This window comes from Kogia breviceps, chromosome 10 (assembly GCF_026419965.1).
Source record: "Kogia breviceps isolate mKogBre1 chromosome 10, mKogBre1 haplotype 1, whole genome shotgun sequence".
Classification (NCBI taxonomy): Eukaryota; Metazoa; Chordata; class Mammalia; order Artiodactyla; family Physeteridae; genus Kogia; species Kogia breviceps.
In genome coordinates this window covers 69734913-69756650 of record NC_081319.1, presented here as the reverse complement: position 1 = coordinate 69756650, position 21738 = coordinate 69734913, and the positions used below count along the sequence as shown (strand labels likewise).

General features: G+C 40.1%; 1 protein-coding gene and 1 long non-coding RNA gene across 19 annotated transcripts in view; one reads left to right on the top strand and one right to left on the bottom strand.

The window, feature by feature from the left end:
- Window positions 1-9131, top strand: part of FKBP5 (FKBP prolyl isomerase 5) — a 98275-nt gene extending 89144 nt beyond the window's left edge. For all 17 annotated transcript variants that reach the window (XM_059076386.2, XM_059076382.2, XM_059076380.2 and 14 more), the window contains 3 exons: window positions 3301-3486; window positions 5811-6050; window positions 6786-9131. In XM_059076386.2, coding sequence (XP_058932369.1) covers window positions 3301-3486; window positions 5811-6050; window positions 6786-6893 — 534 coding nt within the window. In that variant the 3' untranslated portion in view covers window positions 6894-9131. The remainder of the gene's footprint in view (window positions 1-3300; window positions 3487-5810; window positions 6051-6785) is intronic.
- The window catches only part of LOC136792007 (uncharacterized), a 125922-nt gene that overhangs the window by 3955 nt on the left and 100229 nt on the right, over window positions 1-21738 (bottom strand). The gene's annotated exons all lie outside the window — the stretch shown is intronic.

The following is a 21738-nucleotide window of genomic DNA, read 5'->3' as shown; positions in this document are numbered from 1 at the left end:
ACCTGTCGGTTTGGTTTACACATAAGTGGGTAAGTCTCTCCCCGTAGTAGGGTAGAATTGTAATAAGCCTTTAAATGGGAGTGGTTTGAGCGCTTAGAGTGTAAACTCCTATCAACCTCTGAACGCTAAAGAGAAGAAAGGTAGGAGAGGACTCTCTTCATTTGGCTCTGAAAATAATTATTAAGCACGTTTAACAACGTGACGTTACGCCAGGCATTGTGCAAGTCAGTTAAACAGACATGATTTTTGCCCTCGTAGCTGACAGCATTCTGTGGGACAAGAGCATTAACTATCACACGTGTTTCTCTTTTCTGACTTGGAGGCAGAGTGGTAAGGCTAAGGACACTTACTAACCAAGAGGTTCTTGCTCCCCCTTGTGCTCCTTGGGGAAAAAAGCATTTCTAAAGCAAGCTAGTTAAGGATCGTCCTTCAACCGTGGAACCCTTTGCAGACAAACCAGGCTTTGCTATGTTTTGACCACCATTACTGAACCAGGAAACCAGTGCTATGATTTAGAAACAAGTCGTCTATGACTCTAGGATTTTACATTAAAAAAACTAAAAACCTGCCCCTCTTTCTTGTTCCTTCACTCTTTTAGAGCAGGATTTCTCAACCTCAGCACAATCGACATTTGGGGCTGTATAAATTCTGTTTGGCAGGAAACTGTTCTGTGCATTTAGCAGCATCCCTGGCCCCTACCCACTAGATGCCAGTGGTACACACATATTCTCCAGTTGTGACAACAAAAGACGTGTCTAAACATTGCCAGATGACCCCTGGGGGCAAAATCACCCTAGTTGAGAACTCCTGTTTTAGTACATCAGAAGCAGAAATAACACAGAGGTCTTTGTTCATTAGAAGTTGAGATATAAGTAAAATTATATATACTATATAAGAAAAGGCTATCAAAAAATTAAAATGCTCTATAAAGGTAAGGAACATTTATGTATTATGAAGTCTAATACTTTGGGGTTTTTTTGTTTTTAGAAACCATAGCCTCTACCATTCTGATAGTCAGAACCTACTGAAGTGATAGGATATGGATCTTTGTCCTCCCTGACTCTTCTTTTCTTTCTCTATGACAATATATTAAATAGTCAGAAAGGTAATTGGAACACTAAAGATGGAGGAGGAGAGAGAGGAAGAAGAAACTAGACGTAACAGGGAAAATGCCTGTCCTCACCTAATCTAAATGAAGTGACACCTTTTATTTTCACCTGCACCTCCATTTTGCTCCCAATGATTGAAAAACTTTTGATTCCATAGTTATATTCCTTTGACCTTAATGTTTACTTAGCACACCTTCATTAAGGGCCTCCTTATGTTAAACCCTGGATATTCCAAAAGGGATAGGAGGACATGCTTCCTGTCGCAAAGAGCTCACAATCCAGCAAGAGAAAAGACAATGACAGAAAATGCCCAACCCTGAAACTGGTGAGGACTTTAATCTTGAGTAGTGGGCCTAAGGCTAAGACAAACTATAAGTACAGACAACCCGTGACTTACAGTGGTGCAAAAGCAATACACATTCAGTAGAAACCACACTTTGAATTTGGGGTTTGACTTTTCCTGGGCTGGCGATGTAATCAGCAGCAGTGAGCACAGCTCCTGGCCCTGCGATCACGGAGGCAAATAACCGATACAGCCATTCTGGACCCACACAACCATTCTGTTTTTCACTTTCAGGACAGTATTCAGTAAATTACATGAGATATTCAACACTTTATTATAAAACAGGCTTTGTGTTAGATGATTTTGCCCAACTGTAGGCTAATGCCAGTGTTCTGATCACACTTAAGGTAGGCCAGGCTAAGTTATACTGTTTATAACAGTATAACAGGTGAGGGGTAGTAAATGCATTTCAGCTCACCCGGGGTGTGTTGGGAGGTAACCCCATTGTAAGCTGAGGAAGATCTGTACTTTCAGACCCAGGCCCTCTCCTTGGAACTGGTCTCCCCTATCCTTATCACCAAAAATCGACATTGGGGCTTCCTTTCTACAGGTGGAGCTCATTTTTATGCCAACCACCTGAATTCCTTTATAACGGGAACATTCTTGTAGACTTGCTCTGTGATTTTTCTCTTCTTAGTCATTGGGTGACGTTTGGAGTGCATGGGGAGACATAACTCTACACTGATGTGTATGCCCTGCTTTGACTATGGTAAATCCTAGTGACATGATCTTAACACTGTTCATTGGTCAGACATTGGATTTAATGTCCTAAGGGGTCTGGCTGCAATTCTGCCATCTGGAGGGATGTGTCATGTTTTCAAGCTTATGGTCACCTCCTGCAGAGGAGACCCCTCACCTGTACCCCCATCTTATTTGTGCACTTACCAGCTATCACTCCTCTCATTCATCCTAAAATGGCAGTAAACACATTGTTTCAGCTCATCATTTCTTGTATAGAGCAGATATAATTCATGTGAATTAATTACACAATTTTTATTCACAATTTTTAGAATTCTCATCGGGTAAGAGAGCAGAACTATGGTTAAGAGAAAGAGCTTTCTCATGTAGTTAGGTGACTAACACCTGTGTGATTTATGTTTTATAGTTATTTATGTTGAATGGCTGCTCTTCAACTATGTATATTCCCATTGTCTATAGATCAGAGGTTAGCAGACCACAGCCTGTTTTTGTAGGTAAGGGTCTGCTGGGACGCAGCCATGCCCCTTTATTTATATATTGTCTGTAGCTGCTTTTGTACTACCAAGGACAGAGTTGCAACAGAGACTTTTTGGTCTGCAAAGCCTAAAATATTATCTGCCCCTTTACAGGAAACGTTTGCCAACTCCTGGTTTAAATAAGATTTGCTGGGTTTGGGACCAGCACTTGCCAAAATATAGTGTGTACTGTGCAGTGCTGATTGTAAGGAGGAGAAAAGGGAAAAGTAACTTCCCCTTCAAGTAAACTAGTGACATAGTCTGCAACTACTCACCAGCCCTTTGAAAGTTTGGTAAATTTTAGCACCAAAGAATGTAACCCAAAAGCCTTGATGCCCACCTGCTGAAAGAACTGCCCCCTCTGAAAAGGGTGAGATGGTAAATGCTGGACAAGAGCATTACGGTTCCCAGCCCTGCACCAGCTCAGAGGTCACTGGAACTTGAGAAGGAAGGGGGAAAGCTGCCTGGAGAGCCACCTCCTGAGAAGAGAAGGAAATGATCAGATACCTTGGTTGGTGTGAGGTGGTTGTCTCCTTTTGCGGATATGCTTTTCTCAGGGAGGGCTGAGCTTACACTTCCTTTGTACCTGCTCCAGAGCCTGTACAGCAAGTAATTACTGGCTTTTCTCTGTTAGGGAGGCAAGTACATGCAGGCGGTGATTCAGTATGGGAAGATAGTGTCCTGGTTAGAGATGGAATATGGCTTATCAGAAAAGGAATCGAAAGCTTCTGAATCATTTCTGCTCGCTGCCTTCCTGAACCTGGCCATGTGCTACCTGAAGCTTAGAGAATACACCAAAGCCGTGGAATGCTGTGACAAGGTAAAGTGACTTCGTGTGGGATGAATGTTAGATAGTCTGGATCTTTTTTCTCCATCCTCGTACTCAGTCATCTTCTGTTTCCTCTCAGCCAAGCTTTGGATTTTTCATTTTGCTTTGTTTTGTTTGGGATTATTTGTTTCTCAGTAAGAATTGGGAAATTCAGAAAAAAATTTTTTTTTTTTTACTACAGTCATACTTTCCTAATGCCTAGACTATTTATAATAATACATTATGAGTAAAAGTTTTGATAAAATTAAGCAATTTTTATCCATGACCTTAAGTCGATGGTATTTGGTACCAGATTACACAATTTAATAACATTTAACTGAAGGCTTTTAGGATTTTAAGAACAGACTGTGGCTGCTCATGCAGGGATATATACAAGTCACTTTTTATTATAATCGTATTTATTCACTGACTAGGAATATACATAAATAATTTGCAAGACCCACAAAGCATCAGCATCCCTGATTACATCTCTATTGTTAACATGTTAAGCAGCACCTAAGTACTAAAAGACCAGTAACAGTATCATGTGTACTATTCCATTCTTTTCTACACTGGCTGATGCTATTGTGTCAGGTATTTGGTCTCAGAGTGAACAGTGTATATTATACTATGGGTAAAAGCCAGTAACCGGGTATATCTTAAAGATAGACAAAGGAAAGAGGAATAACACGCAACTATTTCATACTTTCTTTGTAAGATTATTTTTGAGATTTAAGATTTTGAGTTTTGTGGATGTGTTCCCTATCATATTATATACTAAATTTTTGCCTGAGAAAAGAATGTTATTATTAATTACATTTTAAAACTTTGTGCTTCTTTATTATAGAAGTAGTATAAAGTCATTCAAAATTCAGACATTACAGAAACATACAAAAAACTGAGTGCATTCATAAAATTCCCTTTGACCCTCTCCCAAGACCACAATCATTCATTTTCCACACACCTTCCTTTTGTTTTTCCATACATAATAACATGTATATTTTTTAATGAGAATGTATAGATGTATAAAACAAGGACATCTTTCTGCATCTTATCAGTTCATCATATAACTCTTCTTCATTCTTTTTAAAGTCTATATAGTATCAATTGTATGCATCTATCATAATTTATTTAACCAATCCCTTTTGGTAGATTTCCAGGTTTTCGATATTATAAATTATGTAGTGTTTCTCTGCATATGTGTGGAATTACTTCTCTAGGATAAAATTCCTAGGAGTGGAACTACTGGGTCAAAAAATGTTATTTTAATAGTTTAAATTTTAATACTTCATATATTATTGAATATTATCAGTGGTTTCTTTTCTCAGTATTACTGGCAACAAAAAATTCTTATTTTCATTTTTATTTCTTGGTTACCAATGAAGTTGCACATCTTTTCATGACTTATTAGCCATTTGTGTTTCTTCTGTGAATTGCTTGTTCACATCTTTCCCCCAGGTTATTTGTTTTCTATTGATTGAGGTAGCCTCACATTATCACATTAACGCTTTGTCTGACAGTAGGGACCTTGTTCTCACTTGTTTGTCTTTGATGATGGTATCTTTTTCTGAAAAGAAAGTTTTAATATTTCATAGTAAAATCTGTCTTTAGAAAAGTCTTCCCCATCCTACAATAATAAAAATAACCCTGTTCAGTACTTAAAAAACCTACTCCAACTAGGTTTACTTTAAAAAAATAATAATAAATAACCCTATTATATTTTATGGGGGGGTTTTTGCATCTAGTTGGTCTAGAATTTATTTGTGTGTTTATGATACAAGGGAAGAATCAAACTTATTTTCTACATGGATAGTCACTGTCTTGGCCCCATTTATTGCAAAGTTAATCCTTTCCCTACATGATTTACATTACCATCTTTGTGATTATTAAAGCTTTTTGTATACATACACATGAATCTGTTTCTGAATGCCTTGTTCTCTTCCACTGACCTGTTTGTCCGTGGAGTACTAACCACTGTTTTAAGAGTAGTTTTAACAGTTTCAATAGTTTAATAGTATATCTTTTTCTCTGGTGGGTCAAGTCCCCTCATTATTTTTGTTTTTCCACAATTTTCTCTGCCATTCTTAGTCATTTACTTCTTCCACTGGACTTTATATGAACTTTTCAAAAGTCCTCCTCCCAAGTCCCCTTGGAACCTTTATAGAAATTGCATTAAATATAGAAATTAATTTGGATATTTTGATCAGTAGTATATAATTACCTTGAGCCTGATCTTTTCAAGATGCCTTTTCCAGTTCCCTTGGCCAAAGGCCTTTCTCTCCAAATTCCCACAAGGTACATGCATCCTTTCTAAAACATAAACCATCTGTCCCTAGGCCCTTGGACTGGACAGTGCCAATGAGAAGGGCTTGTACAGGAGGGGTGAGGCCCAGCTGCTCATGAATGAGTTTGAGTCAGCCAAGGGCGACTTTGAGAAAGTGCTGGAAGTAAACCCCCAGAATAAGGCCGCGAGACTGCAGATCTCCATGTGCCAGAAAAAGGCTAAGGAGCACAACGAGCGGGACCGCAGGATATACGCCAACATGTTCAAGAAGTTTGCAGAGCAGGACGCAAAGGTATGTGCGGAACCCACTTGCCTGCAGGTAGATCTTGAACTCACTGACCTTGCCCCCTTGACTTTTGTTCTAAGAAGGTTCAGCATAGGACACAAGCACAGGAGGACAACCTGAGAGGCACAAGAAGAGGGAGAATGATTTCAGATCTGATTGAGGCTGGTTTGGATCCAGAAATAGAGTAGAGCTGTTCCAACGTTCTGTTCCCCAAAGGCACATAGTTTTGAGGCCTTGGCATGTCCATGCAAGAAAAGAGGGAAATTAATACCCTAGAAATGTACTAAGGCTTTTATTATTTTTTAAAAAAAATCAAACAACACTTGCTCATTGAGACTTCGATTTTCCCGGGAAATGGGCTCTGATGGGGAAGCCCCGCCGTCACGCCCTTTACTTTGAGGCTCGGGAGCCAACCTAGCGAATGGGATAGGAGCAGTCAGCCTCCTCTGCAGCAAAGTTGTATTCTGGTCCTGCCCCGACCGTCCGCTCAAACCCCCTCGTCACGTGGACTTGACTGTTAAACAGCTGTCCCTGTGGGAAGCTGGTCACTTTAACGAAGGAAAAGTGAAAGCCCTCACTCTAACTATGGCAGCAGGGCCGTGACTTACACAGCTGCACAATCTAAATAAAGTCACGGTAATGCCCTCTTGCGTTCGACCTGACAGTCCGGAGGAGCCAGGAAGAAATTGGACATTTCATTTCTTTTTTTCCTCTAATCCTCTTGATTTACTTCTTCCTCAGGAAGAGGCCAGTAAAGCAATGGGCAAGAAGACTTTAGAAGGGGTCACCAATGAAAAAGAAACAGCAAGTCAGTCGATGGAAGAGGAGAAAGCCGAAGGCCATGTATGACACCACGCCAAGGAGGGAAGAGTCCTAAGGAACTCGGCCCCTCCTCCACGGGCTTTCACCCAACTCAGGACTAAACAGTGTTTAATGTAAAGTTTGTTATAGTCTATGTGATTCTGGAAGCAAATGGTAAAACCAGTAGCTTCCCAAAAAACCACCACCCCGCTGCTGCCCAGAGCTCTCATCAAGGGGGTGGCATGGGACCACTCCAGGTGGAACAAAGCGGCGACTGTTGGTGTGGAGAGATTGAGCCAGCAGCTTCAGTCCAGCTCATTTCAGTTTATGTCAACTTGCAATATCCAGTTCAGGGTCTCTTGAGATCATCCTAACAATTGGGGGCTGGCTGTTAGGTTTTCCATTTGACTGAACTTTAATAGCACTGCAGAAACCTAGAAATAAATGCTTCATGAGTTTCTTCTTTCCTACAGTTGGGCAGGGGAGAGTTGGGGGAGGTTTTGTTTTTCAAATGACTGAAGTGCTGTGAACGCATATGCTGTTGCATTTTTAACCAACAGAACCCAAAGGAGGGGGGCCAGGTTCCCCCTCAGAAACCCCCCAGCAGCCTCACTGACCTGGAAGCCAGAATCTCAGAGGCCTCTCGCTTGCTGACTTGGCTGCCTCCCAGACCCCCTCCTTCGTAAAGCAGCCTCCTCGTGAGAGCAGGCTTCTGCCCCGCCTGCCGGTCCCCCGGAGGAGGAACCCTGTCATTCCTGAAATACTCTTCAACGCTAATGAGCAGAGGGGGTTTCTGGATTAGCTTTCCCTGTTTTGGATGAAGTTCTGAGATGCTGAAATGGGAACAGAACTGTCAGAATTGTGCTTTTTCTTCCCTCCTCTAGCCTTTTAGGAAAGAATGTTGAATCCAGTACTGCCTGCTCGCATTGCTACCATTCAGTTTCTTATTTCCATTCTAACCCTTGCTGTCAAGAATTTCAGGCTTGTTCTTTTAATATCTGGAGTGAGTGAGTTTATTTACATATCTGTCTAGGATCCATGCAGCCTTTTTGTTGTCTTTTTAAAATTGCTGTCTCATAAACACATTTATACTGATTTATGGAAGTTTATTTACACTCCTCTATCATGTTAAAATTTTTTTTGACTTTTTACTACTAAGTAGCTTAATTTTTAAAAACAAAATCTGTGGGGTTGAAAAATAAGTCATCGCTCTTCTATGTTAAGCATTTTCCTTGCAGGTTTGATACAGTAGCTTTCTTTTCCTGCTCTGATAGCTGCTTTGTTCTGGTGTGAGTTGTGAAAAAGAGTTGAAAACAGCTTCCCATGCAGGTACATCTAGCCGAAAATCTCCAGTACTTGGGCATTGAATTAGGGCAAGTCTTAAATATGTACATGTAGTTGAATTTTAGTCCTTACGGGTAAGCGAGATTAAGCATGGCTTTCTGGTCCCACAGCCTAAGAAATAAGAAACACTCATGGGAATGCATTTGGCAACCCAAGAAAACATTTGCTTCAGCCTGGAACATCTCACTTTTTTAAATCCTAAAGAACACTGGCAACTGTATTTTAGATTAATTTTTATTTTTATGGTGGTTTTAACAAAACACTTTTATTGTTAGGTTAGGTCCCATGTTAAAACCTAAAAATAAAGTCATTTCCTTTTATATCAGTTTTTGTCTCCATGGAACAAATGGAATTTTCTCCTTTAATGATAACTAAAATCCTTTTAATTTCTCGTTTACACATTAGTCTTTTTTCATGAGTTATTTCTTTTTTTAAAGAAATCTCACCTAGGGAATATAAAAGCAAAAGTTGATTTTGCTTATCCGCTTAACTATTTAGTATTTGTAGCTCTGTTGACTAGAGCACGACTCCAGTGAGGCCAAGGTTAAAATTAGATCCTAAAAAGTCCAGTTCGATTTTTGCAGGTAACAAGCAAAAAACTGTTCCAAAAATTAAGATTATCTGTCTTAGCCCACTGTCTCGTCTGTTATGGGTCATGTGAACAGGCGAGGAGAGAGGGGGGAAGGCTGGGCAAGTGGTTCGGAGCAAATGATTATGAGGTGCCCATCACCACTCAAGAGAAAGAAACTTCACATATTCTTGTATCAAATTCAGGAATTTTAAGCAATTTGTCTAGAAGGCAGCAGATGTCTTTGAACCATCTCTTAGACTGCATTTGGAGTGGTGAGGCAGCATACGGTGAATTAAAAACAAATTGGTTTTTTTAAAAAAGTATTCAGATGCACTTTTTTGGTGTTCCTTAAATAAATTAAGAAAAACGAATGTGATTTCCCGTTATTCTTGGTTTTGCTCACATAGTCTTCAAGAAAGGTTGTGTTGGTTGAAAAACTGTGGTGGGGGACAAGTTGAAGAAATGAGACCTCAGAAACTTGGCAAGAGAGAATATTCTCCTGCCGCTTGCTCTAATGCACAACTTGAGATCAACATTGGGCCAAAGGCAGTGGAATTATGCATCTTTGTAAAAACAAGAAGATTTTGTTCTTTCATTAACCAGTGGCTATTCCACCATTTTAACTGAGTGTGAGGTAGGTTCAGTTGGGGAAATTAAGAGGTTTAATTGTGCCCTTTAATAAACATGTAAAATATAAGTACGCATACATCAGGCAATGTTCTGCGTTAAGTGTGTATCTCCTCTTAAGTAGCTTGTTAATTCTGATTCACAGTGCAAAAGACAGGCTGCGGGGCTGGGGGCACTGCGACCCCAATAGCACCACCAAGGCCTACAGGCAGGTTAACACAGGCTGCAGCCACCTTTTATTCCCTTTGAATTCCTCGCTTCATCTCTGGACTTGAATTATACTCTTCCCCCCTTGCTGCTAAATTATGTGGTAATGGAATAATTCCCTTTATTTGCACATTCTTTCTAAACAAGTAATGATTAGCTAGGGATCTTGAAGATAAGCAGAGAGTTTCCTAACTATAAATTTGTGATTTGGGTAATTCGAGGCAGCCTGCACCTGCTCCAAAGCATGAGGAATATCAGTGAAGAGTTTTCTCCATAGTTATTTGGCCTTTAAGGCATCCCTTCGACTCCTCTCTTAGCATGGTGCATCAGAATGTATTCCAAGGGACTGTCACCAACATTAGTGACAAAGAGCATTAATTTGAGCTGATTCATCAAAATCCAAAAACAATTCCTCAAACTAGGTGTATATTTCCATCAACTGGCTACTTATGTGTTTGAATAGCAATGACTGACAAAAGTGTACATAAAAGGAACCCTCAGTGCTTCCTTTCAGATTTTTCTCCTACTTGTCTGACATTTCTTTGGGAGATAAGGGAACTCTACAGACAAGGCACAATAATTTTGACCCTGCTATTTATATAATTCATCTCAACATACATAATCTACATGTGCGACCTTAATGATACATTGCAAGAAAGGGGACATCACTGAATGTAGCTCCCAAGAAGACCTTTGACAGCACCTGTTGGAGCTAACTGCTACCTACAGATGGGATAACTGGAGCAGAGTCCATATAGTAGGGATTCCCTGAGGACCCTGGAGAATCAAGGATGAGGAGGACCCAGAAGGGTGAAGTGGCCAGCCCATGGTCATCGAGGTCACCTGATGCCCCTTCTATAATTTCAAAATAGGTCTTTTTCTAGTCTAAAGCATGATTCTTTTGGCACATGGCATAAGATGTTGATAGCTCCTTAAAATCCCCAAGCATTTGGTGGAACTGAAATGGCAACAGAGCCATAGGCCTCATAGCCTACTTTGGAGTAAATGCAGGGAATTTACCAGTATGTAAAGGGTAGGGATGTTTTGCTTTTTAAAGCATGCTCTGGGTTGAGTTAAGGAATTTCAATGTTTAGAGGAAAGAAGAAACTAACCAGATAGTAGATCCTCACCACCCACCACCTTGGAATCTGGTTGGCGCAAGAAAAGGCAAAAGGTTTTCCTCTGCAGCCTGCTCATTTTCAGCAAACACTTCAGTACCCGTGTTTGGAGGGACCAGACCTTTTTAACATAATCAAGGGCAAGTAGTGAAATCTTCAGTAATCTGGGCATTGACAAGGGTAGGGTAGGTACCAGTTGCTAAGAACAGTGCATAGAAAAAGCTGTCCTGCAGCCACAGGCTTAAACTGGTCATTACTATTTGAATTCTTAACTATGTGCCAGACACTTAAACCCTCTTTACGCTGAATTTCCAGATAGAAGAAGAGTGTGGCTGCTACACTGTTTCTACCTTTGGAATCTCACAAAGATCATGTGGTCCTTACCAACCTAAAACTATGCAAGGAAGGAATTCTTGGAGATGTATTTCAAACCTGGCTTAGTTGACACATTATAAATACCCCCAAGTGTCTAAGCCTCTCTTGAGGCATTAAATATATTCCTGGCCTGGGTCTACTTTGGATAATCTGCTTTCATAAAATAACTTTAAAGCCAAATCATAATGCCTACAGCAAGAAATTATCTCCTTAAAAGCTTCTGACTGAGGAGATAAGGTGGGCAGAACAAGTAGCTAATGACTAGTATTGGGGGAGGCAATGGCTAATTCTAGTTACTCTAACTGATTTGATGTCTGCTTACAACCACATTTCCACACTGGGAACTTCTGATCTTTTCAGTGTAAAAACGTGAACCCACATATATACCCTTGCCCTTTACAGATACCAAAGTCTTCCTAAAGGTGACACCAGCCGAAACATAAAAAACTCATATGACCCCCCCCACCCCACTGAGGGTTCAAGGAACTCATGCATTCCTTTACTCATCACCATCTCAGCATTTAGTACACTGTGCCCAAACTAGTACTTAGTAGATGCTCAATAAATTGGCTTCCTCCCTTTCTCATAAGGCAGCCTCACATCTCTATTTCAGTGGCCCTTCATTCCTGTTACTTGCCTTGAAATGTGGAGGCCAGAACCACATGGTTTTCTAGCAGTGCCGGCAACCTGATTTTGGTCCTTGATGTATTGGGAACCAGCAACAACTTGACTTGGGGCAGGGGACATAACTGCAAAGTGGATCTGTGGTCTTCAGGCCACTCTGATCATAAATCTATTTCCACTATTAACTCAAGAGTTCATCAGCCCAACAGATCATATGTGAATCGGAGGAGGATTCTGGGGAGATGGAAGAGTAGGAAGCACCAGGAATCTCTCTCCCACCTAGACAACAATTATACTGGCAGAATCTGTCTGATGTTAACTATTTTGGAATTCTGGAGTCTGTTGAAACCTTGCAACTTCCAGGCATGGATGGTATATTGTAGGCAATTTTAGTCAATTTCAGCTAGTACAATAGCAGCTACCCATCCACCACCACCAGCCACATGGCAGGCAGCTCTGCAAGTTTTCTGGCACAGCTTGTGGGAGCTAGGGTGGGCAAAAAGGACTCTGTCCCCTGAATATTAAGCATCTGTCCTCTGAGTAGGATTGCTGCTTGATTACTGAAGTGCAAAGAGGCAGGAAGCCACTGTCTCATCTCCCCCGCTCCCCCATCATTGTAAGCCCCTCCATCTCTGGCTCAAGTGACTTCCAGGGGAATTTAAAGGACCAGTAGCCTTTTGCCCTCCCCTCGCCTTCACTTTTTGCATTTTCCTCTTTCAGGAGCCAGACAGTAAAGACTAGGACATTCAAAAACAACTGCCTATATGGGGAAAATTAGAAAGTGACAATATATGTCCAGGGAAAGGCTCAGAAAAGACCTGAGAAGATGTTAACTTTACACCTCAGACCAATATTCAGCACAGAGACAGCCTACAACAATCAAAAATAACAAACAAATTTTAAAAACCAGAAAACCCTGGGCATGAGGAAGAATCTGATTTCCAGAGTTAATACCACATTATTAGATTCACATGGCCAGTGTTCAACAAAAAAATCACAAGACATACAAAGAAACAGGAAAGTATGGCCCACTCAAAGGAAAAAATAATTCAACAGAATCTTTCCCTGAAAAAGACCTCATCACAGATATACTACCAAAATTTTTAAACAACTGTCTTAAAGATACTCAAAGAACTAAAGGTAGATATGAAGAAAGTCAAGTAAACAATGTGTAAACAAGATGGAACTATCAGTAGAGATTTTTAAAACCTAAAGAAACCAAAAAAATTCTGGAGCTGAAAAACACAATAACTGCAATGAAAAATTCACTAGGCATATTCAAAGGCAGATATGAGCAGGCAAAGGAAAAAACTAATGAACATTAGGATATGACGGTGAAATTATTGAGACAGAAGAACAAAAAGAAAAGATTGAAAAAAGTAAACAGAACCTAACGGACCTGTGGGACACCATCAAGTGGACATCATGAGAGTCCAGACGAAGAAGAGAGAGAAAGGGTCAGAGAAAATATTAGAAGACATAATGTTTGAAAAGTTCCTAAGTTTAGTGAAACACAAATGTAAACATCCAAGAAGCTCAACAAATTCGAGTAAGATTAATTCAAAGAGACCCAAACCAAGACACATTATAATCATACTTTCAAAAAGACAAAGATGGGGTTTCCCTGGTGGTTCAGTGGTTAAGAATCCGCCTGCCAAAGCAGGGGACACGAGTTCAAGCCCTGGTCCAGGAAGATCCCACATGCTGTGGAGCAACAGCCTGTGTGCCACAACTACTGAGCCTGTGTTCTAGAGTCCGTGTGCCACAACTACTGAGCCCACGTGCCACAACTACTGAAGCCCACGCACCTAGAGCTGTGCTCTGCAACAAGAGAAGCCACCACAATGAGAAGCCTGCACACGGCAACAAAGAGTAGCCCCTGCTTGCCGCAACTAGAGAAAGCCCGTGCGCAGCAGCAAAGACCCAACACAGCCAAAAATAAATAAATTTTTTTAAAAAAAAGACAAAGATTGAATCTTGAAAGCAGCAAGAGAGAAGCAAGTCGTCACATACAAGGGTGTGTCAACAAGATCATCATCAGATAATTTGGAGGCCCACCAGTGCACAGGCTCCAGCCCTGGGGCCCACAGCCAGCCAGGCCAGGACCTGGCCCCACCCACCAGCAGCCTTCGTACAAGGCACGGCCTGGCAGCCAACCAGGCCAGGGACCAGCCCCACCTACCAGCCCACACACAGTACTCAGCCCCACCACAACAGAAGGGCCAATGGAGCACATATAAAGGACACCCCTAGATCATACAGGTTTGCATCCAGAGGGTGGTGTACTACCAGACCCCCGTAAGGACATCTCCTACAAATGGCCACTTCTCAAAGATTGGGAACTGTAACCAACCTACCAAATACATACAAATGACCAGAGAATTAGGCAAAATGAGACAACAAAGGAATATATTTCAAATGAAGAAACAAGACAAAACCCCAGAAGTACAACTAAGTAATGTGGAGATAAGCAGTCTACCCAATAAAGAGTTCAAAGTAATGGTCATAAAGATGCTCAGTGAATCTAGGAGAAGAAAGGATGAACAGAGTGAGAAGTTCAACAAAGAGTTAGAAAATATAAAGAAGAATCAAAGAGTTGAAGAATATAATAACAAATTAAAAATACACTAGAAGGAATCAAGAGTAGATTGCATGATACAGAGGAATGGATCAGTGAACAGGAAAACAGAAGTGGAAATCTAAGCTGAAAAGAAAAAGAAGTTTTAAAAAATGAGTACAGTTTAGGGACTTCCCTAGTGGTCCTCCTTACAATGCAGGCGATGTGGGTTTGATCCCTGGTCAGGGAACTAAGATCCCATGCTGTGGGGCAACTAAGCCCACATGCCACAACTACTGAGCTTGTGTGCCTCAACGAGAGAGCCTGCATGCCACAACTACAGAGCCCATGTGCCCTGGAGCCCACGCACCACAACTAGAGAGAGAAAACCCACACACCACAACTAGAGAGAAGCCCACAAGCTGCAACTAGAGAGAAGCCCAAGCACCACAACGAAGAGACCACATGCCTTAACAAAAGACCCCACATGCCTCAACAAAGATCCTGTGTGCCGCAACTAAGACCCGATGCAGCCAAAAAATAAGGAAAATAAATAAATAAATATTTAAAAAATGAGTACAGTTTTAGAGACCTCTGGGACAATATCAAGCATACTAACATTTGCATTACAAGAGTCCCAGAAGGAGAAAAGAGAAAGGGGCAGAAAACTTATTTGAAGCAATAATAGCTGAAAAAAATTCCCTAATTTGGGGATGGAAACAGACATTCAGATTCAGGAAGCAGAGAGAGTCCCAAATGAGATCAACCCAAGAAGTTCATACCAAGACATATTGTAATTTAAACGGCAAAAATTAAAGATAAAGAGAGAATGTTAAAAGAAGCAAGGGAAAAGCAAATAGTTACATACAATGGAACTCCCATAAAACTGTCAGCTGACTTTTCAGCAGAAACTTTGCAGGCCAGAAGGACTGGCATAATACATTCAAAGTGATGAAAGAAAAAAAACCTACAACCAAGAATACTCTACCCAGCAAGGCTATCATTCAGATTTGAAGGAGAGATAAAGAGTTTTACAGACAAATCAAAGCTAAGAAAGTTCAGCACCACAAATCTGGCTTTACAAGAAATGTTAAAGGGACTTTAAACGGAAAAGAAAAGACCACAACTAGAAAAATGAAAATTATAAGAGGAAAAAAAATCTCATTGGTAAAAACAAATGTATAGTAAAGGTAGTAGATCAAACACTTATAAAGCTAGTAGGAAACTTAAAAGACAAAAGTGGTAAAATCATTTATATCCACAATAAGTAGTTAAGGGATACACAAAATTAAAAGACGTAAAATATGATGTCAAAAACATTAAGGTGGGGGGGAACAGTAAAAATGCAGGGTTGTTAGAATGTGTTTGACCTATAATAGATACACAAACCCCCCAAAAAAGAGGAATCTAAGCAGAACACTAAAGACAGTCATCAAATCACAAGGGAAGAGAGCAAAAGAAGCAGAAAGGAACAAAAAGGAACTACAAAAATGACCCAAATACAATTAATAAAATGGCAATAAGTACATGCCTATCAATAATTATGTAAATTGACTAAATGCTCCAATCAAAAGATACAGAATGGGTGAACAGATTTTTAAAATAAAACAAGACCCATATATATGATGCCTACAAGAGACTTACTTCAGGTCTAAAGACACACACAGACTGAATGTGAGAGGATGGAAAAAGGTATTCCATGCAAATGGAAATGAAAAGAGAGCTGGAGTAACCATACTTACAACAGACAAGATAGACTTTAAAACAAAGACTGTAACAGGAGACAGAGAAGGACATTACATAACGATAAAAAGATCAATCCAACAAGAAGATATAACAATTGTAAACATATATGCACCCAGCATAGGAGCACCTACATACATAAATATCAACAAATGTACAGAAAGAAATTGACAGTAACATAATAATAGTAGGGGACTCTAACACTCCACTTACATCAAAGGACAGATCATCCAGAGAGAAAATCAATAGAAAACACTGGCCTTCATATATACAATGGAATATTACTCAGCCATAAAAAGAAACGAAATTGAGTTATTTGCAGTGAGGTGGATGGACCTAGAGTCTGTCATACATAGTGAAGTAAGTCAGAAAGAGAAAAACAAATACCATATGCTAACACATATATATGGAATCTAAGAAAAAAAAATTAAGAACTTAGGGGCAAGATGGGAATAAAGACACAGACCTACTAGAGAATGGACTTGAGGATATGGGGAGAGGGAAGGGTAAGCTGTGACAAAGTGAGAGAGTGGCATGGACATATATACACTACCAAACGTAGGGTGGATAGCTAGTGGGAAGCAGCCGCATAGCACAGGGAGATCAGCTCGGTGCTTTGTGACCACCTAGAGGGGTGGGATAGGGAGGGTGGGAGGGAGGGAGATGCAAGAGGGAAGAGATATGGGAACATATGTACATGTATAACTGATTCACTTTGTTATAAAGCAGAAACTAACACACCATTGTAAAGCAATCATACTCCAATAAAGATGTTAAAAAAAAAAAGAAAACACTGGCCTTAACACATTAGATCAGATGAAATTTACACATATATGTAAAGTATATATGTGTGTGTGTGTGTGTGTGTGTGTATAAAACATTCCATCCAAAAGCAGCAGAATACACATTCTTTTCAAGTGCACATGGAATACTATCTAGGATAGATCACATGCTAGGCCAATAAAACAAGTCTCAATACATTTATAAAGACTAGAATCATATCAAGCATCTTTTCTGACCACAATGCTGAGAATAGAAGTCAACTACAAGAAAAAACTGCAAAAAAACACAAACATGTGGAGGCTAAACAATATGCCACTAAACAACCAACTGGTCATTGGAATAATCAAAGAGAAAATCAAAATATATCTGAAGACAAGCATAAGATGGAAACACAATGATCCAAAAATCTATGGGATACAGCAAAGCAGTGCCAAGAGGGAAGTTTATAACAATACAAGCCCAGCTCAGGAAACAAGAAAAATCTCAAATAAATAACCTAATTTTTTTACACCTAAAGGAACTAGAAAAAGAAAAACAAAAAAATCCCAGTGTTAGTAGAAGTAAAGTAATTATAAAGATCAGAGCAGAAATGAATGAAATAGAAAGAAAGGGAAAGAAAGAGAAAAAGAAAGAAAAGATCAATGAAACTTAGAGCTGGTTGTTTGAAAAGATAAACAAAATTGATAAACGTTTAGCCAGACTCATGAAGAAAAAAAGAAAGAAGGCCCAAACAAATAAAATCAGCAATGAAAAAAAAGTTAAAACTGACAGCACAGGGCTTCCCTGATGGCGCAGTGGTTGCAAGTCTGCCTGCCAATGCAGGGGACACGGGTTTGTGCCCCAGTCCGGAAAGATCCCACATGCCACAGAGCGGCTAGGCCCGTGAGCCATGGCCACTGAGCCTGTGTGTCCGGAGCCTGTGCTTCACAATGGGAGAGGCCACAACAGTGAGAGGCCCGTGTACCACAAAAAAAAAAAAAAAAAAAAAAAAAAAAAAAAAAAAAAAAAAAAAAAAAAAAAAAACTGACACCACAGAAATACAAAGGATCATAAGCAATTACTACTAACAATATACACCAGTAAGATGGACAATGTAGAAGAAGTGGATAAATTCCTAGAAACATACAATCTACCAAGACTGAATGACAAAAAATACAAAGTATGAACAGATCAATTGCCAGTAAAAAAAAAACTGCATCAGTAATAGAAAATTCCCAACGAACAAAAAGTCCAGGACCAGACAACTTCAGAGGTCAAGTCTACCAAATATCTGAAGAAGAACTAATACCTATCTTTCTTTCTTTTATTTATTTGTTTTATTTATATATATTTTTAAACATCTTTATTGGAGTATAATTGCTTTACAATGTTGTGTTAGTTTCTGCTTTATAACAAAGTGAATCAGCTATACATATACATACATCACCATATCTCCTCCCTCTTGCATCTCCCTCCCACTCTCCCTATCCCACCCCTCTCGGTGGACACAAAGCACCGAGCTGATCTCCCTGTGCTATGCGGCTGCTTCCCACTAGCTATCTATTTTAGATTTGGTAGTGTATATATGTCCATTCCACTCTGTCACTTCATCCCAGCTTACCCTTCCCCCTCCCCGTGTCCTCAAATCCATTCTCTATGCCTGCGTCTTTATTCCTGTCCTGCCCTAAGTTCTGAAGAACCCCTTTTTTTTTTTAGATTCCATATATATGTGTTAGCATACAAATACCTATCTTTCTTAAGCTACTCCAAAAGTGGCAGAGAAAGGAATGCTTCTGAACTCATTCTATGAGGCCAACATTTCCCTGATGCCAAAACCAGATAAAACACCAAAAGGAAAGAAAATTACAGGCCAATATCCTTGATGAACATAGATGCAATAACCCTCAATAAAATATTAGCAAACCAGGGCTTCCCTGGTGGCACCGTGGTTAAGAATCCACCTGCCAATGCAAGGGACGTGGGTTTGAGCCCCGGTCCCGGAAGATCCCACATGCCACGGAGCAACTAAGCCCATGTGCCACAACTACTAGGCCTGTGCTCTAGGGCCCGTGTGCCACAACTACTGAGCCCACATGCCACAGCTACTGAAGCCCGTTTGCCTAGAGCCCATGCTCCACAACAAGAGAAGCCATTGTGATGAGAAGCCCGCACACTGCAACAAACAGTAGCCCCCACTCACCACAACTAGAGAAAGCCCACACGCAGCAACGAAGACCCAACGCAGCCAAAATTAATTAATTAATTAAATTTATAAAAATACATATATATTAGCAAACCAAATTCAACAATTCATTTAAAGGATCATACACCATGTCAAGTGGGATTTATCCCAGGGATGCAAGGATTTTCCAATATCCACAAATCAATCAGTGTGATACACCACATCAACAAATTGAAGAATAAAAACCATATGATCATCTCAATAGATGCAGAAAAAGCTTTTGACAAAATTCAACACTCATTTATGATAAAAACTCTCCAGAAAGTGGGCATAGAGGGAACCTACCTCAACATAATAAAGGCCATATAAGACAAACCGACAGCTAACATCATACTCAATGGTGAAAAGCTGAAAGCATTTCTCCTAATATCAGGAACAAGACAAGGATGTCCACTCTCGCCACTTTTATTCAACATAGTTTTTGAAGTCCTAGCTATGGCAATCAGAGAAGAAAAAGAAATAAAAGGAATTCAAACTGGAAAAGAAGAAGTTAAACTGACTGCTTGCAGATGGCATGATACTACACATAAGAAATCCTGAAGACACTACCAGAAAACTACTAGAGCTCATCAATGAATTTGGTAAAGTTGCAGGTTACAAAATTAATATGCAGAAATCTGTTGCATTTCTATACACTAACAACAAAAGATCAGAAAGAGAAATTCAAGAAACAATCCCATTTACCATCACATTAAAAATAATAAAATACCAAGGAATAAACCTACCTAAGGAGACAAAAGACCTATACTCTGAAAAGTATAAGACGCTGATGAAAGAAACTGAAGACGACATAAACAGATGGAAAGATATACCATGTTCTTGGATTGGAAGAATCAACATTGTGAAAATGACTATACTACCCCATGGCAATCTACAGATTCAATGCAATCCCTATCAAATTACCAATGGCATTTTTCACAGAATTAGGACAAAAACATCTTAAAATTTGTATGGAGACACAAAAGATCCTGAACAGCCAAAGCAATCTTGAGAATGAAAAACAAAGCTGGAGGAATCAGGCTCCCTACCTTCAGACTATACTACAAAGCTATAGTCATCAAAACAGTATGGTACTGACACAAAAACAGAAATATAGATCAACAGAACAGGATAGAAAGCCCAGAAATAAACCCATGCACCTATGATCAATTAATCTACAACAAAGGAGGCAAGACTATACAATGGTGGAAAGACAGTCTCTTCAATAAATTGTGCTGGGAAAACTGGACAGCAATATGTAAAAAAAAAATGAAATTAGAACATTCTTTAACAACATACACAAAAATAAGCTCAAAGTGGATTAAAAACCTAAATGTGAGACAGGATACTATAAAACTCTTAGAGAAAACCATAGGCAGAACACTCTCTGACATAAATTGCAGCAATATCTTTATCGATCCATCTCCCAGAGTAATGGAAATAAAAACAAAAAATAAACAAATAGGACCTAGTTAAACTTAAAAGCTTTTGAACAGCAGAGGAAACCATAAACAAAATGAAAAGACAACCAAGAGAATGGGAGAAAATATTTGCAAATGATGTGACCAACAAGGGATTAGTCTCCAAAATTTACAAACAGCTCATGTGGCTTAATATCATCAAAACAAACAACCCAATCAAAAAATGGGCAGTGGGGGCTTCCCTCGTGGCGCAATGGTTGAGAGTCCGCCTGCCAATGCAGGGGACGCGGGTTCGTACCCGGGTCTGGGAGGATCCCACGTGCCGCAGAGCGGCTGGGCCCGTGAGCCATGGCCATTGAGCCTGCGTGTCTGGAGCCTGCACTCCACAATGGGAGAGGCCACAATAGTGAGAGGCCCGCGTACTGCAAAAAAAAAAAAAAAAAATGGGCAGAAGACCTATATAGACATTTCTTCAAAGAAGACATACAGATGGCCAAGAAACACATGAAAAGATGTTCAACATCACTAATTATTAGAGAAATGCAAGTCAAAAGTACAATGAGATATCACCTCACACCAGTCAAAATGGCTATCATCAGGACTTCCCTGGTGGCACAGTGGTTAAGAATCTGCCTGCCAATGCAGGGGACACCGCTATGAGCCCTGGTCTGGGAAGATCCCACATGCCATGGAGAAACTAGGCCCATGCACCACAACTACTGAGCCTGCACTCTAGAGTCCATGAGCCACAACTACTGAGCCTGTGTGCTGCAACTACTGAAGCCCGCGCACCTAGAGCCCGTGCTCTGCAACAAGAGAAGCCACTGCAATGAGAAGCCTGCTCACCACAACGAAGAGTAGCCCCCATTTGCCACAACTAGAGAAAAGCCCCCATGCAGCAACAAAGACCCAATGCAGACAAAAATAAATAAATAAATACATACATAAATAAATTTTTTTAAATGGTTATCATCAAAAAATACATAAACCATAAATGCTGGAGAGGGTGTGGAGAGAAGGGAGCCCTCCTACACTGTTGGTGGGAATGTAAATTGGTACAGCCACTATGGAGAACAGTATGGAGATTCCTTAAAAAACTAAAAACAGAGCTACCATATGATCCTGCAATCCCACTCCTAGGCATATATCTGGAGAAACATGGTACAAAAGGATACATGCACCCCAATGTTCACTGTAACACTGTTTACAATAGCCAAGACACGGAAGCAACCTAAATGTCCATTGACAGAGGAATGGATAAAGAAGATGTGGTACATATATACAATGGAATATTACTCAGCCATTAAAAGAATGAAATAATGC